The sequence below is a fragment of the Mastomys coucha genome, unplaced genomic scaffold (assembly GCF_008632895.1).
Source record: "Mastomys coucha isolate ucsf_1 unplaced genomic scaffold, UCSF_Mcou_1 pScaffold4, whole genome shotgun sequence".
Taxonomy (NCBI): domain Eukaryota; kingdom Metazoa; phylum Chordata; class Mammalia; order Rodentia; family Muridae; genus Mastomys; species Mastomys coucha.
The window spans coordinates 49,050,946-49,067,936 of record NW_022196910.1 but is presented as its reverse complement, the minus strand read 5'-3'; the positions used below and the strand labels follow the sequence as shown (position 1 = coordinate 49,067,936).

Here is a 16,991-nt window from a genome sequence, read left to right as displayed (position 1 = left end):
GGAGAAGGCCAGCAGATGTTTTAAATAAAACAACCAAGGGCCAGTGCTATGGCTCAGTGGGTAAAGGTGCTTCCAGCAAGCTGATGAGCTGAGCTCAATCTCTTAGACTTGCATGGAGGGACAGAACCAATTCCTACAGGTTGTCCTCTGGTTCCCGCACCCAGTCTGTCCTGCATATGTGTCCACATGCATGCATACACAGAATTATGGTGGATAAATGGACATAATATAAAAAGTAAAAACCAACCTGGGTACAGGACTCCAGCAGAGGCCGTAAACAGGGCTGCCCCTGTGACAGGAGTCACTCTGCATGCCTTGCCTGTTTGCGCTTCGTGGTCACTTCCATGACATCACCGGGGGATTCTTGTCTTTCCTCAGAAATCCGAGCCCAGCTGGTAGAGCAACAAAAATGCCTGGAACAGCAGACGGAGATGCGAGTTCAGCTGCTCCAGGACCTACAAGATTTCTTCCGGAAAAAAGCTGAAATTGAGACAGAATATTCTCGGAGCCTGGAGAAGCTGGCAGAAAGATTCATGGCCAAAACAAGAAGCACTAAGGACCACCAACAGTTCAAGTAAGAAAGGCTGCTTCTAGCTGTGGGCATTGCTCTAGAGGCTGAGGGCTTGGCTAGCATGCATGGGGTCATGGGTTCAATACCTGGGGTTGGTGGGGATGGAGGGGAGGGAGGAAGGTAGAGAGGAAGGGAGGAAGACTTGAGCTATTGTATTGGTTCAATACCTGGGATCCAGGTAGGGGTGGGGGAGGGAGAGAGAGGAAGGGAAGAAGGGATGGATAGATGGAGAGAGAGACAGACAGATGGACAGATGGGCAGATGGTGAGGAGACTTCCTTCAGATTCACCTTTCCAAGGCCATGGCTACTTTGTCTTTTCTCCAGACCTCTTTGGTTCTAGACATTTCCTCTTTTGTCTATGAAGTTATTGGCAAACAAGTCCCCATAAATCTAACAGCCTTTCTCCATCCCCACTTATGCTACATACACATAAGTTTATATTTTAAACCAATGTTTATAAAATTAACAACTATAGAGAAGGAGCTGATATCAGCCACAGTAGACATTTGAAAGGGTGAATTTAAAGTAGCCATTTTAAACGAAAGCCTCAAGTTTTTTCCTCTTCCTCCTCTTCTCTCTCTTCCTTCCTTTTCTTCCTCCTTCCTCCCTCCTCCTCCTCTTCTTCTTTATTTTTTTTCCATTTCTTAAAGCCAGGTCTCACTCTGTAGCCTAGGCTAGCTTGGTACTTATGACAGCCCTGCCTGCCACGTACCAGGATTATAGATCTGCAGCACTCTTAATGAATTTTGTATGAAAATAAGCAATAACTTTCGTTTGGATTTAGTGTTCCTGGAGAACATGCCTTTCCTTCACCTGACATGTTTGTAGAACTTATAATCAAAACTTTTGAAAACAAAGACTTTCAGCAATAGCTTATGGGTAAGCACGGCTAAACTTTAACATTAATGTACTTCATTGGATTAGAAAGAACATACAGGTGTTCTGTTCATGAGACTGCTTTATAATGTAAATCCCAGGGTCACAGAGATAAGTAGGTAATCGCATACAAGTATGCAAACAAGGGCAGGCCCAGGATATCATGGACAGAGGAAGCTGAAGCATGTTCTGTAATGGAGGCAGAGAAGGGAAGGTCCTGGAAGAGTGGCGTGTGTGTGTGTGTGTGTGTGTGTGTGTGTGTGTGTGTGTGAGTGAGAGAGAGAGAGAGAGAGAGAATATGTGTGTGTGTGTGTGTGTGAGTGAGTGAGAGAGAGAGAGAGAGAGAGAAAGAGAGAGAGAGAGAGAGAGAATATGCATATATGTGTAATGGTGCACAGACATGAATGTGCACCTGTCATAGAGGCCAGAGAACCTCAGGTGTTACACATCTCTCTCTACCTCCTCAGTGTTGGGGTCCGTGGCTCAAATTCACATGCTGTGCCTACAAGGCAGACACTACCACCTGAGCCATCTCCTTAGCCCCAAGAAGAGTGATCCATAAGTGGACACATACTGACTAGCTGACTACAAAAAGGGACTGAAGAAGTGAACCTCATGGTTAAGAACCAGCAGGGAGGGGTGGTAGGCCCAGGTTTGTAAAATAGTAGTTCTTTAAGAGTATACTGTCATTGGAGGTGCATTGTGGCCACAGGCATTAACTGGAGCACACCACAACTCTAACATATCTTTCTGGGCAATTTGGCCTTTGTCCTGCAGACATAGGAATCTTTGCGGCATTTTAAGTTGACCTGCCCACACCTTCATTCAAGTGACAAGCAAGGTTATTGGCTACAGGAAGATAACCAGGAAGGGTCAACACCAAGGGTGTGTGGCTGTGTGGTTGTAGCCACCCTAGAGGGAGGGGCAGATACCCAGATGGAGAGATAGTAAAACCGAAGCATGGGCTTTTGTTTCAGAATGCACAGTAGGCCAGGGAATCTAGAAACAGTGGTGCCATAAGAACCCCAGAAATGATGGTTACAATGTAACCAATGCCCTCAGGATACACCTGGATTCATAGGGAGGCGAGGGATGTTTCCATGGTCAGAAAAAAAAGTACAAGAAATGTGAAGGTCTGTGTATTCACAAAGGTACCCATCCCTTAATCCTGCAGAAGAGCAGGTGGCAATGAGATCTACACTAGACGAAGATTTATAAAGATAGATGAGGATTAAGACAAAGTTTCCACTGTAAGCCTCTCCTCGTTGTCCTCCAGTTCCAGAGGCTAGCCCACCGCAGTGATAGAGGAAATAAAACCCAACTACCCTTCCACTCAGGAGCAACAAAGAGACCCGCCTGCTCAGCCTGGAGATTGGGGGATGCTACTGAGAACCGGGCCTCTTCTCAGTGACCTTGAAGTTCCACTTCAAACCTTTCCATGACCTTGAACCCAGGTTTAAAAGTGTAGCCAGGTTAGCAAGATGGCCTAACTGGTGGAGGCCAAACCTGGTAACCTGAGTTCAATTCCCAGAACTCACATGGTGGAAAGAAAATAAACTACCGAAGGTTGTTCTCTGACCCCCATGGGCATGTGCCTTTCAACTAAATGCAATTAAATATTTACGCATGCAGCTTTAAATTGCCTTTGACTTGAGCATTCTTCATTATTGACTATAGAGCTGGAGTTGAAGTGGATTATAAGTGGATCAGAAACTCAAAACCCAACTTCATTAACAAGCCAGCCAGACCTGGGTCTGAATAATGACTACTGCATGACTTGTCATTACATACCTCTTCTGAGCTTTTCTAACAGGAGGCTTCAGGAGGCTTGGGCGCTCGTAAGGCTTGACTGTAAGTGGCAAAGTCCTGCATGTGCACACATGCGCAAAGCACTTATTCTCCTTTTGCCAGACAAATGAGTCTTTAGCAGAGTTGTGCTCACGCTCATTGAAGCTAGACCTTGGATCCTGCTTTTACTCCATTTGGGGACAGTATCTGTGCAAACGGTCCTTAGCCTAAAAGCCACTACTGCAAATAAAAAGAGCAAGGCTGGGATCAGTATCCCACACAAAGACTCACTCTGATACTCACTTTGGTCCTTATCCAGTCTTTGGTAAGCTTTAGAGCTCTCTTGTTGACAGTCAGGACACAGTGAGTGGCTGTGGTAAGGATTAAATAGAGTTAATGTTAAGTCTTGATCAGAGCAGCCTCTAGATAAAAATAGCCAACTTTATATGCTCAGTACTTACTATGTGCCCGAGACGTGATGACAAACATTTAAACATGGATAGGCATCCAGGTTATCTTCATAATGACCTCATGAGACAGGTTACACTATTCATCATTGTACAGAGTCTGAAGTACAGAGAGAGGTTAGCACTGTTGTCCCACGGCCACACAGAAAAAAAAGTAGGAGCTGAGATGAGAACCTAGAGAAAGAACCACCCACAACCTCTAATATTTATGCAAATTTGAGGCAGGCTCTCTCCCAAGTTATCCAAGCTGGCTTGGGATTTGGTCATCTTCCTGCCTCAGCCTCCCAAGCTGCTGGGGTTGTCTGCCTGTACCTCTAAGCCTGACTTAAAGTCCCCAGCCTCAACCTGCCTACTGCTTCTTACTCAATAAATGGTAGCTGCTGTTATTACTATATTATTATTGATATTATGGTTGGTGCTAATAGCAAGGCAATGATAATAATGTGAATCGATGGAATGACATTTGGTGCTTTCGTCTGAGTGGACACTGAGAACACAAAGATACATGAAATATTCTCAAGGAATTTTTGGCACATGTACTCTCCTGTCTCTTCCCCTCCCCACTTCCTTCCCCTCTCATGTACATATGCAAATGAAAAAGAAGATAAACTAATAAAACCCCACATCTGATTACAGTTCTTTTCCTGAGTTAGCACAAACACTGCCACTTTGCCATTTCATGGGTTAGTTTTTTTATAGTCAACAACAATAAATTGTGCTTTTAATTTCTGTTTTCAAGCAGTGACATTTTGGTTGCTCACTGTATCAGGATGGAGTTGTTCTTTGAATATGTATGTATATATGTCTAAGTATATGTGGCTTTGTAGTTCATTTGGTTTTATCATCTGAAATAAACCAGGATTGTTTATGAATCTGAGATGGCTCTGTGAATTTCATCAGGACGTGTGACATGCCATGAGCCTGCAAACTTTTGGATTCAATTCATAAACCTCGAAACAATACCATAAAGCTCAGATTCTCTGGGAATGGTTTTTGGAGGCTGGAGTCCCTGCATCCAGGGATTAATAAATAACCCTCAAATTTGTATTCTGTGGCAAGCATGCCTAGCCAAATTTCTTTTCCAGCAGTAGGCTGAACACTCAAAGCAGACTTTGTGAGCTGCGGCAGACCAGTCTGTGTGTGAGACAGTAGCCAATAGATTTTCATATAAACTTAAGTGCTTTCCTTAGTGGGGTGCTAAACCTGGGGGCTGCCTAAGCACTGTCTAGGTTGGGCTCCTGGGGCCCTGGTCAGGGGTGGGAGGTTGGACCAGGGTTTTTGAGCCAAGTTTTCTTTCCAGGCCTGGTAAGTTGCAGGATCCCTGCAGGCTGTACCGTGCCCTGATCTAAGAAACACTCAGACCACAATGAACAGTGGCAGCCACATCTGCTGCAGCTCCTCCATCTGCATGAGTCACCTCTCTCTTGGGTGACCTGGTGGTAATTCTGTCCTTCTCTATCTCTCAGGAAAGACCAGAACCTGTTGTCTCCAGTGAACTGCTGGTATTTGCTCCTGAACCAAGTGAGGAGAGAGAGCAAAGACCACGCCACCTTGAGTGACATCTATCTGAACAATGTCATTATGCGATTCATGCAGATAAGCGAGGATTCCACGCGGATGTTTAAAAAGGTAGATTCTATCCACCTTGCTATAGTGTGCTTCCAGATAACCACCTTGCCTACAGCCACATATGAGAAGAGAATTAAAGGCGTGACCATTCTAAAGACACAAATTAGAGGATGAAACCTGAGCATGTGTACTTATACTATATGCTTGTAGTGTATATGTATATGCACATGTGTGTGTATATATGTTTTAGTGTATACAATATTATCTACTAGATATATAATGAATATTTGACATGAGGAACATGAACAAAAGAAATATTTTGGTTAGGTACCTGAGGTCAGCAGTTAAGAACTTATACTAAGAGAATCCAAGTTTGCTTTCTAGTACCCAAGCTGGGCAACCTATAACTGTCTGTTACTCCAGCTCCAGGGGGACCTGATACCTCTACCCTCTATAAGCATCCACACTTATACCCGTATACAAACACACACACACTCACACACATGTACACACACACTTAATTATAATAATAAAAATCTTTATTTTTTTTAAGTACCTGCAAGTTTCACCTTTGTTTCCTCTGACCCCTACACTTAGACAGGAGGGCCTCACGTGCTTCTTTCCTGGCTCACGCATGACCAGGCTTGTAAAGCACATCACATGTGTGATCCTCCCAGGAAAATATTATCACATTGTCTTCTTAAAGCCCAGCCTCAGATTCTATGAGAGACTGAAGTGGGGAAAAAAAAAATTCCACAGGGCCCAGAAAATTCAGTTTCTAATATGTTAGAAAGCTTCCTCCTTCCTGAATCCATTTACAGAAATGAACAAACAAACAAACAAACAAAGCAAAGCAAAACAACAAAACCTGGGCTTCTAAGTCTTCATGCCATCATTAACTTCAGTCAGCCTGCAACGAGTGCTTTTGTTGTTTGCACATTTTTGTTGAGAACAATAACAGAATTGGAACATTTCCTGTATAAAGGCTCCTTGCCTAGCTTTCGGTTTCTATGTTGAGAGCATGAATCTCCACAGACCTCCTCAGCTTCGTGTTAATGGTGTTCCATGCTTAGATTGATACCCAGACCTTTCTTCCATAATTTTTTTAGCTTCAGAGAGGGGCTGGGGGGTGCACCCCATTGATTCAAGCTTTATTTGTGTTTCAAAGGGGCCTCTTAAAACAAGGGGGTAGTGTCAGAGGCCAGCTGGAAGGCGGCTCAGCTGTGCTTGATGTAGCCACATTAGATTTGATTTCTGAACTAGAAATGGAATTTGACGAGTTCTAAGACACTGTATGCTGTGTTAGATAGAGAGGGGGTGGAGAGAAGTGTTTTGAACAAAGGAGAAAGAACTCTCTGCATTGGATCTAAGACTAGGCAGAGGAATATCAACATCTTAAATAAGAGAGCTTAGTGTGTGCGTGTGTGTGTGTGTGTGTGTGTGTGTGTGTGTGTGTGTGTATGAGTTTCAACTGAGCCAGGGATGTGAATGGTCTTGCTCTTCCATGAGCCCCATCTGTGGTATTCAGTGTGATTGTATCCATGAGCATATGCAGTAGTCCAAGTGCTGGGCATCACGCTGCAAAGATGGAAAAAGGCTGGTCTCAGGAAGGTTGCCGCGAACTCACATTTGGATACTACTAAAAGATGCTTCACCAACATGGGGGCATTGACAAGGATTCAGCCAGGACTTACAAGGCTAGCTCTTCATTTATTTATTCACTGAAACAAACATCTGTGAGCTGTGTGGCTGGCAAAACTGACTTAAAAGACATATCTCTACTCACAAGGAACACATTATAATAATTATGAATTCCCAAGCTAAAGAGATGTGCGGCCCACTGTGGGAGCCTGGAGGTTGGGGGTCTTCGTTTAACCCAAGGGACAGAAAAGGCTTCAAATAAGAGACAAGGAAAGACAAGAGTCCTTTCTAGGGCCTTCAGGAACACGTGTGTATGGGAAAATACTGAGTTTGCTGGGACCGGACTGCAGTTCATAGGATTAGAATGGGTGATGGGTAGAAGCTACCTAGGATGGGCCAAATAAGGAGAGACCTCTCATGACAAGGACAAAGGGCTTAATGAAGCAGTAGAAACAAAGATGATAGTCACCTAGTCAAGGGCAATAGTCTCCTAGTCACCTGCGATTGACTCTTCTGCTTCCTAGTTTTGTGATCTTGGGAGATTGTTCTCCAGATTCAAGAGAATACCCTGTCTCTACTCTTCCTGAGACTGAACAAAGCAAGGTGGGGCAGAGGGAGAGCCTGAAGCTCTGTGAGCTTTGAGGCTTGAAGAACCCCTGGAGTTGTTTCAGGGAAGCCTTGGGTTTTAGCCTTCGAGTCCTTGAACTTGGAGTGCTTGTAGGAAAAGCAGCTCCCTTTGACAGAAGGGGCTTCGCAAGGGCAATTCCCAGGGAGGGATCAGCTGTGAGTTTCAACAGCCCACAACCAGTATTCCCAGTAGTTGAGGAAATGAAATCCTAATTTTTGTAAAAATGAGTCTGGGGGATGCTCGGTAAATAAAAGAGCAAGCGGACACACGCCTGCTTGTTTGCTCTCAGAATGCGTTACTCACTTAGATGCTGAGGCTTGTCGTCTATGCAGTAGATTCCTACAAACTTGGTTGTTTAGTGGGGGTGTTGTGTACACCCTGAACAGCCTTCTCTCTCAATGATGGCTGATGAGCTGGAGAGGCTCAGTCATTACAACCACAGAGACAATCTCACCAAGGAGCTGTCAGCCCACCAACACGTAAGCCCAGCGCAGCCCACCTTCAGTGGAGCACGCCACACTGAAGTCCCAATCTCAGGTCCTTGGACTGCTAGACTTATCTTTTCTGCTTACTTTTGAGTTGTTTTTGTGTTTTTGTGTTCGTTTCAGTCTTGCTGGGGAGCCAGGGCTATCTGGAATGCGATTCTCTCCTGTCTTCCTCTCTGGTGCTGTGATTACAGACCTGTACCACCACATCTCGCTTTTTCTTTCTTATGCACCGGGTTTCCAATGTTACAGTGCTAGTTACAGTTAGCAGCCTCTTCTCTCTCTAAATGGAACCTTCACAGTGAGCCTGAGGGGCCTTTAGAACAACTCTGGAACCTTTGGTATGTGTTTCTTTGGGAGTGAGTTTGGGGTGTCATCATTTTTCAAAGTATCTCCTATCTTTATGGAGATCTGTACAGATGCCGTGTGCTTGATAGTACTGGCCTCCTAAATGTAATCAGAGGCAGAATCATTTTATCCAAACTGTTCTGTCACATCAAGAGTTTGGAGCAGGTAATTGCAGGAATGCTTTTATATCCAAATGGATGTGATTATCAAGAAGACTCTGTAGGAATTCCCAATTCGATGCAGAGTGGTAGGGAACAACATAGAGACCTAGTTCTTTCATTAGATTGGAGCAGTTGTAAAGTTCCTCGTACATGAACTTGACTCAGAAGCGGTTATAGAAGCAGTCCTATATGAACCTGACATAAATGGCAACAAGCATTGTGCCCTAGCTCACAGAACCTCACAACTCCTAGAGAGGATGGATACTATCTAAAAGCCATGTTTTGGAGTGATGGAAGGGTGTGCTGAGGGATACAAGCTGAAGGGACATGCTTTCTATCGTGCTCACCCATAGTTCTTGCTGCTCTATCCACAATACTAGGGACAGAATTAGCCTTGATGTCTATGGACTGAAGAATGAGTAATAAAAATGCAGTACATGCACATGCTAGAATTTCTTCATATGCAAAGGCAAATGAAATTTGCAAATAAGTGGATGGAACTGGAAAAACATGTATATTCCAGGAGATGATCCAGGTGCAGAAAGGTAAACGCCATATGCTGCCTCTCATGTGGGGATCCTCATTTTGAACCTTAGATTTCTGTAACCAACTTGTAGTGCCTTCTGTATCCAGGAAGCTAGGAAAGAGACATGGAGGGCAGGGGAGGAATGCCTTAGGGAGGGATGCTAGGGTGGGAAGGTTTTAGCAGGCCTGGGCTTTGGGGCTGAGGAAGAAGAGACTGCAGTAGGAGAGGGCTAGTCAAAACCCACTATTGTATAAAAAAATCTAGTGCCATGTGAGCTAATTAAAAAGTATACGTTAAAAAAAAAGAAGGGAGATGCCTCACATAGCTGAATAGCTAGTGCTAGTCCTAGAACCCTGGGGGGCTATTGCAACCTTGGTTCTCAGTCTTCATCTGAGAAGCTTCTTTGGTGGATGGTTAAGACAGAGACTCACACTGGTCCAAGTACAGAGACTAATTAATTGATGCTGGAGTACTCAGCTCTACATGAAACACAAACACCACTGCCACCCCTCCCAACATAATGAGAGGCAGGACAGAAATATTGTAAGAGCCAGAGTCTGGGGAAGACTTCTGTGTAACAACAACTTTTGCAGGGAACAAAGCTGTCATACTCATGGACACACAGCAGCCGTGGGTGCCTGCATAAGACACTCCTGGAATCATTATCCCACTGCTGCTGACATTGCTGTAGACTGGGCCTGTTGTTTGTCCTGGGCTGGGGAAGGATTAAGGAGCTCTGCCACTTCCTGCTGAACAATAGGCTGCTGGTGGATTCTAGAGGAGGAGGAGTCCTTGTCTTCAGTCAGGTACCCATAGGTGGGCCCACCAGGCTCCAGAGAAGTTCTAAACTCAGGCTCCAGCACCTGGTTGAACTCAGTGGCTCGCAAAAAGGACCTGAATGTGTAGGAGCGACTGCGGGGAAGAGGAGAGGTTGATGGGGGTGGGGAGGAGGGGTGGAGAGAGTAAGCATGCTCTAGAGCTTGCACAGCATCATCGGCATCATCGGAGAACAGATGTAATGATTTTTTTTTTTTTAAAGCCTGATGAAAGCTATCTGTGGATGGAGGCAGCAAATATGTCAGTCATCCACCCTAGAGCAGCTGAGACTGGCCTCAGGCCACTGAGAGTAGCCCTCCCCTGGCCTAAGCGCATGGTTTATCAGATTCAGACTCAGAGATCTGAATCCTTAGCCAAGTTTGGCCATCTCAGGGTTGCCTGGCTTAATCTGACAGGAGGAGGAGATGACGGCTGAGATCCATAGCCCTTTCTTTCATTTTGCTCTGTCAAATAAGCTGTACCTACTTATATGCTTCAGTATGAAGGACAGAGACGTTTCGTGGGGATAAAGCCGCTCTGCCAAGGGGAACATTTAAAGTCAGTTACTTGTCCAAACAGATGTTTTCGTTGAAGTTAATTAAAAAAAAATAGAAATACATACAAACCACTGGTGTACTGCCAATCTCCAAGGCTCTGACCTTGTTTTGAGAAAAAAGTTCATGAGGGTACAGTAGGATGGCTCAGCAGATAAAGGTGCTTGCCTCCAAGGCTGATGAAACTGAGTTCAGGTCTGGAGATGTGGCTCAGCTGTTAAAGGGTAGGCTCACAACCTAAGAAAGAAACTGAGTTCAGTCCCCAGAACCTACATGGTGGAATGGAATGAGGACTGACACGTTGGCCCTCTGATCTCCATATGCTCACTACGGCTCAGACTAGGCAGCTCACCCCCCCCACACACACCCCACACACACACATCCCACACACACCCCCACACACATCCACCCACGTCCACACACCCACCCCATACACACACATACACACACACCCCATACGCATGCATGCACGCACACACGCACAGATATTTTTTAAGACCTATACATTTTGAAGCATTGAATATGAAAACTGCCAACCCATTTCATAGTCTTATTTTTTAAATATAACAATAATTTATAATAAAATATATAATTTTAAAATATAACAATAACTCCCTTATTGAAATGCAAGAAACACTGAAAACATCTTAATTACCCAATTTAACACAGTCCATTAATGGTTTGCATTTTTTGAATATTAATATGTATGTTTATATGTATACTACACAGACATTTTATGCTATGTGCCTATATATATTTCACAATTATATATATGTATATATATGTATATATATGTGTGTAATTATATATATGTGTATATATATGTATAATTATATACATATATGTATATATATATAATTGTGAAATATATATAGGCTTTATATATATATAATTGTGAAATATATATAGGTATATATATATGGGTTACATTTATTTGTATGTTACAGATTTTTAAAATTGAAATAAGGTTGCATGTAGTTTGGCCACCTGCCCTTCTCATGTAAAACATTAGTATTTCTCATGCCTGGAAACGACCCCCCAGATAGGGAATGTGATGGCCTCCTGATGTGCATCACTATGTGCTTGTCTCCGGCTCCATGCCTTTTCCTGTCACTGGACATTTGAGTCTTTCAGGTACCAGTGAGACTCAACTTAGGTTGCATAATGGAAATAGGAATTGCCAGGTCAAGGGCAGCCGCTGACTTTCGCAGCGCTGATGCCCTTCTTACCCTTTTGAGGTAATGGTGCAATGACAGCCATGACTCTGACTTATCCAATTATACGTCCTCTGAAAAGTAAACGGACTGGTCTTTGGTTTGTCTTTTTTTTTTATTAGCAGAGAACAACCAGACATGAGTTAGTATGCTTATGCAACATTCGTAAATAATATAGCAAGAACCTTTCCGAGGCATTTTAGTGCACTGTAGCAGAAGAATTAAATGGTGCTCTGGTGGCCTCGGGGGCAGCTTAATTATTGATACGAGTAGGAAAAGCCCAAGCCAGCATTTCTCCCTGGCTCTCTTGAGTCTTAGCAACCTTATGGCTAGCTCAGTTTTTTTTTTTTTCTAGAAGTAAATCAAAACTGAACTATTGTTTCTTATAATGGCAGAATCTCCTAAAGTCTTTCTATGAAATATTTTCAGTTGGTTTTTGTGAATTACACACCAAGATGGCTGGCCCTAGTAAATGCTCTATGAATGGCGGTGGTTGGTGCTGTTTCTCTTGGCTTCCTATAGTTGCCTTGTCGCCTAGCAACAGCAAGATGGGTATGACTCACCTGGCTGGAAGTTTAGCAGGTGAGCTGCTACAGACAAGCAATTTGCCATCCGTTCAGAGGCTTTCTCAAAGTCTTAGGGGGAGTTAAGCACACAATCCGAGTGTGTGTCTCCTTGAAAATGCATTACATAATGGTTTAAAAATCCAGCTGAAGTCAGCAATGTTGAAAGCTTTCTCCATACGGTGTGTTGCTTGGTGCCAGTGCCCAAGTGTCAGTAGTGGAACTAATAATTAATTACCTGGAGAATAGTTGCCTAGAAACATCTGAAAAGTTGTTGAGGTTTCTCTAGGTTACTTTTCTTCTATCTGTGACTCTTTGACTTTTAGAAGTTGTACATGAACATACAGGGTAAAGGAGAGGCCCAGTGTAATAATTATTTTAGAAACTAAAACCTTAAGAGAAACAACATGGTCCAGATCATACCAATGTTTAGTGTCTAATGAGGTGGGGAGAGCAATATATACAGGAGACAGTTTGTCCCCGAGTACTGTCTATAAATGGAGAACTGGCTGATTCTGCAGAGCCTGTTGAAATGTGCACTTTGATTTTTCATTATTATGGTGAGGAATGAAATGAGATCTTCTGACTAAGAAAGCAGTTGGATAGAGGCTTCAATTGCCTTTCCTCCTGAGTAGTGTGAAATGACAAAGCAGAGGCATGTATACAGAAAATAGAATGATCATTTTGAGTTCAAGTAACTCCCATTATTCTTCTCTCTGAACCTTTCACAGACTCCTGCCTCACCCAGAGTGAAGGTCTAGACCCCTAGTTCTGATGATAGATAGATAGATAGATAGATAGATAGATAGATACATACATACATACATACATACATACATACAGAGATGGTACTGAGTCCCTTTCTGACATATTCCACATTTACTTGTTTGTGTCTCTGCTTAATTCACATGCATGCTCCCAAGGGAAGGACTTTTGTATTGTTCACAGTAATTGGTGGTACATACTACATGCTCAACAGATATTTCTTGAGTGATTACAGTAATGGATAAAAACTTAACATCTGTATTAGAAGCAAGCAATCAATGGCACCCACACAACGTGAAACTCAGGGTGTGTTAGCACCATGCAAGATTTTCAGGGCCACATTTAAACAGCACCATGGTATGCACTACTTCCTCAGGAAAAGATAGCATCAGTTTTCCTGGGCAATAGTCCCCTTCAGAGGCAAGGGTTAGGTCAAAGACTGGTAGCCTTCGTCACTGAAACAGGTCGTCTGCTCTGCCGTGGAGCACTTGCTGTAGCAAGTCAAAGCAGAAAATATGGATAGTTATATTCTAGAAATTTGCCTGTAAAGAGGAGAGAAAGGATGAAGGTGTATAGGTATTTAAAGAAGCATATGGGGCCAGGAAAGGTTTTGGTTTCATGTACATGTGTTAGTTTCTTGCTTTGATTGCTGTCTGTCTTTTTAAACTACTCAAAATGGCCAACAAAAGGCATCATAGAAAAAAGGAAAACCAGGCTGAGGAGAGAGCTCATTTGATAAAGTACTTGCTATGCAAGCATGACTACTTAAATCTGACTCCCCCAACAACCCATGTAAAAATGATGGGTGCCATGCCTGGCCAGTGTTGGAGACAGAGACACGTGCAACCCTGGGACCCACTGACGAGCCAGCCTAGCCTTCAAACCTATGAGAAATTCTGTCTCAGAAAACAAGGTGGTTGGCTCCTGAGGTTGACTTGAATACAGAAACACACATGCGCGCGCGCGCGCAGACACACACACATACATGGCGTTGAGAAGACGAGACATTTCAAAGGCTGGGCTGGGAGAAAACAAATATAACTCTATCAGATAAAGGATCCAAAGGACAGACAGGATTGGCCTTCAGCAGGAGACTCTTGGCGGAGCAGATGTCACAGTTGTCATGGCTGCAGACAGTCCCGTTGGTAGGAAGAGAGCAGGATGTTATGGGATTCCCAGTTCCAGGTTCTCAGTGCCGTGGAAGTAATCCCATGTGCTGAGATGTCTATTGAGAGCAAAGACCTTGCAAAAAGAAGAGAGGATTCTATAGACAATACCCTGGGGAAACCAAATTAAAAATAAAATTCAATCTGAGAATGAAAGGAGTATGCATTTCATAACATTGTCTTAGTGGCACTCTTAGGAGTGGCTGAGTCCTACAATCACATTAACACATCCTTATTGCCCAAAAGAAAGAGCACAGGCTGGGTCTGGGCTATGGTCTGAAATGTTGAAAGGCAGTTGAGGAAGGACTTCCGGAGACAGCTGGAGGGAAGTGGTGACCCTACCATTCTCTCTGTCATGAAGATGTTATTGGGGAAAGCAATGAAGTGCCCATGTGAAATGAATACCATGCTTTCTCAACTACACACTTGGCTGTGACCTATTGTACCAGAACTGGCCCCAGTGATGTTCTGCCTTCTGTCTGCTGTCAGCAGGCCTTGCCCGTCCTGACTTTAGGCTGTGGCACTCGGGATGGTGGAGAATATGAATCAAGCAGATTGTTGAAAGTACTGAAGCTCACCCTCTCCTGATACGGCTGAAACTCAGTTCTAGTTAACCATCTGCATGAGTGAGACCACATGAAAGGAGACAGACATGCTAAGTGACAGCTAGCCGGCTACTAGACATATGAATTAGAGCATCTTACATCATCCACTGCCAGCGGACCACAGATGCAAGAGAGAACACAACCCCAACAGCCCGAAGCAGAGCCTTCCCCCGGCTGACTCAAAGCACCCTGAGCTAAGTGAAATGCAGCTGTGTGCCACTGAGCTTTGAAGGCCTTGCTACTCGGCAGAAGCTAAATGATATACCAGGTAAATATCCGTGCTTGCCAACAGGAAAGATAAAATCAAAAGGTAAATACAGGCTCCAGGGGAACGAAGTCAGCATAGTCCACCGTGTCTCTCCCACTAAGTGCGTCCATAAAACCTAAACACAGTGCCTACAGCGGCAGTCTCAAGACTAAGTAGTAGGAGGCAGATGAAAGGCCAGACGGGAGAGTTCTGCCAGATCGCAGTGTTTCCTGTATTTTCCCTTCAGAATCTTGCAGCCTAGATGCCTGATAGCAAGGAGCTGTAAGCAGACACCAGACACGAACACAGACCTGTAGATGACGCCTTTTACTGTGATTCAGAAAGCAGAGTAAGACGGGAATGTGTAGCTCCAGTGCCTGCTATTCCCCCTTTCTTTGGGGCTCTGTAGTCCTGAGTAACAAACATTGTGCAACGGGTACCACAACTCCATAAAAGTCTTTTTGGAGAGAGAAACTACCCTCCCTAGTAGATCAGCTGTTACCCACGGTTAGCAAATGCCGATTTTGGTCTTGGACATTCAGTGTGTGTGGAGAAAAATAGAATGGAGCAGGCTAGGGTCCTGGCTCTCTAGTTATGGGAGTAAAAGGGGTGGGGGTTGGGGGGGGGACTAGAAAGCCCAAAAGAGATTGCATAAATGGATCTCCTGAATTTCCCCATTGAAGGGAAAGAATGAACACACAGTATGACCAATCTTTATATTAGTGCAGTGTGGCCAACATTTACAATGTCAGCATTTCTGAAAGAGAGGAGGAAAAGTGTGACACCAGTAATAAATATTTGAGGATAATTGCAAGAAAATATTCCAAATTCAGCAAATGACAAGTTTAGCAAATCTATATGTTCAAGTTTATCGAATGTAGACTAGCTAAGCCCAAAGAAACCCAAATCCAAGTACAGATAAACTGAAACTTAGAGAGAAGAAAAGCCATTGGAAGCAGCCAGCAAAACACAATTCATGCTTTGTGATGCGCACCAACTCACATTGGGGGGATCTGCTCAACGGTGGGGTGCTGCTCTCTCAGAGTCAGCAGCACCTCCCAGCAGTGACAACCAAAGCTTCCAGATGCTTTCTTAGGCAAAATTGGCCTCAGTTGAGAAATATTGATTTAAATTGAGTCTTCAATCCTGCCAAACAGGTATTTTTACTTTAAGGAATTGTTCTGGTTTGGTTTGATTTATAATCGTTAAGTTTATAAATGTAAAATAACAAACATGAAACAAGTTAAAAAACTGTCTAATCCCTCGCTTTTCATTTAAAGAAGGAATTTTTTTAAAGTACTTTTTAGAACCAAATTTATTTAGGTTTTTCTATTTATAAAAGATCATACCTAATTTCGTTTGGTTGGTTGGTTTTGTTTTTTGGTTTGGTTTGGTTTTTCAAGACAGAGTTTCTCTAAGTAGGACCAACTATCCTGAAACTCACTCTGTAGACCAGGCTGGCCTCAGACTCACAGAGATCTGCCTGCCTCTGCCTCCCAAGTGCTGGGATTAAAGGCATGCATCGACACTGCCTAGATCAAGTTCATTTTTTTAAAGTCATAGATAGGCCAGGAAGATGGTTTAGTAGGTCAGATGCCTGCTGTGCAAACATGAGAGCCCATGTTCACATTCCCTAGAGTCCACATAAAGCCCATAGCCCACATCTGTAACCCTGATGTTTCTTTGTCAAGATGGGAGGTGGAGAGAGAAATGCCTAGAAGTGTTCTCTGTCTATCTGTCTGTCTGTCTCTCTCTCTCTCTCTTTCTCTCTCTCATTCTCTCAGTCTCTCACACACACATACACATACACAAACACACACTAACGATGAGGATGAGGATGATGATGATGATGATGAGGAGGAGGAGGAGGAGGAGGAGGAGGAGGAGAAGGAGGAGGAGGAGGAGATACAGGGGCTGGCTCCATGGTTAAGAGCATAAGAGCAATTGTTGCTCTTGCAGAGGATCTGGGTTTGGTTCTCTGTGTGGTGGTTCACAACTAT

At 43.8% G+C, this 16,991-nt stretch overlaps 1 protein-coding gene and 2 long non-coding RNA genes across 6 annotated transcripts in view; 1 reads left to right on the top strand and 2 right to left on the bottom strand.

The window, feature by feature from the left end:
* LOC116075713 overlaps positions 1 to 458 on the bottom strand; it is a 7,941-nt gene extending 7,483 nt beyond the window's left edge. Inside the window, exon 1 of the long non-coding RNA XR_004112692.1 lies at positions 248 to 458. This is a non-coding gene — a long non-coding RNA (uncharacterized LOC116075713). The remainder of the gene's footprint in view (positions 1 to 247) is intronic.
* The window catches only part of Srgap1 (SLIT-ROBO Rho GTPase activating protein 1), a 297,115-nt gene that overhangs the window by 130,767 nt on the left and 149,357 nt on the right, over positions 1 to 16,991 (top strand). For all 3 annotated transcript variants that reach the window (XM_031348981.1, XM_031348982.1, XM_031348983.1), the window contains exons 2-3: positions 379 to 574; positions 5,170 to 5,332. In XM_031348981.1, the coding sequence (XP_031204841.1) occupies positions 379 to 574; positions 5,170 to 5,332 (359 nt within the window). The remainder of the gene's footprint in view (positions 1 to 378; positions 575 to 5,169; positions 5,333 to 16,991) is intronic.
* The window catches only part of LOC116075712, a 34,545-nt gene continuing 21,092 nt past the window's right edge, over positions 3,539 to 16,991 (bottom strand). For both annotated transcript variants that reach the window (XR_004112691.1, XR_004112690.1), the window contains exons 4-6: positions 10,500 to 10,668; positions 3,698 to 3,803; positions 3,539 to 3,607 (exon numbers count right to left, since the gene is read on the bottom strand). This is a non-coding gene — a long non-coding RNA (uncharacterized LOC116075712). The remainder of the gene's footprint in view (positions 3,608 to 3,697; positions 3,804 to 10,499; positions 10,669 to 16,991) is intronic.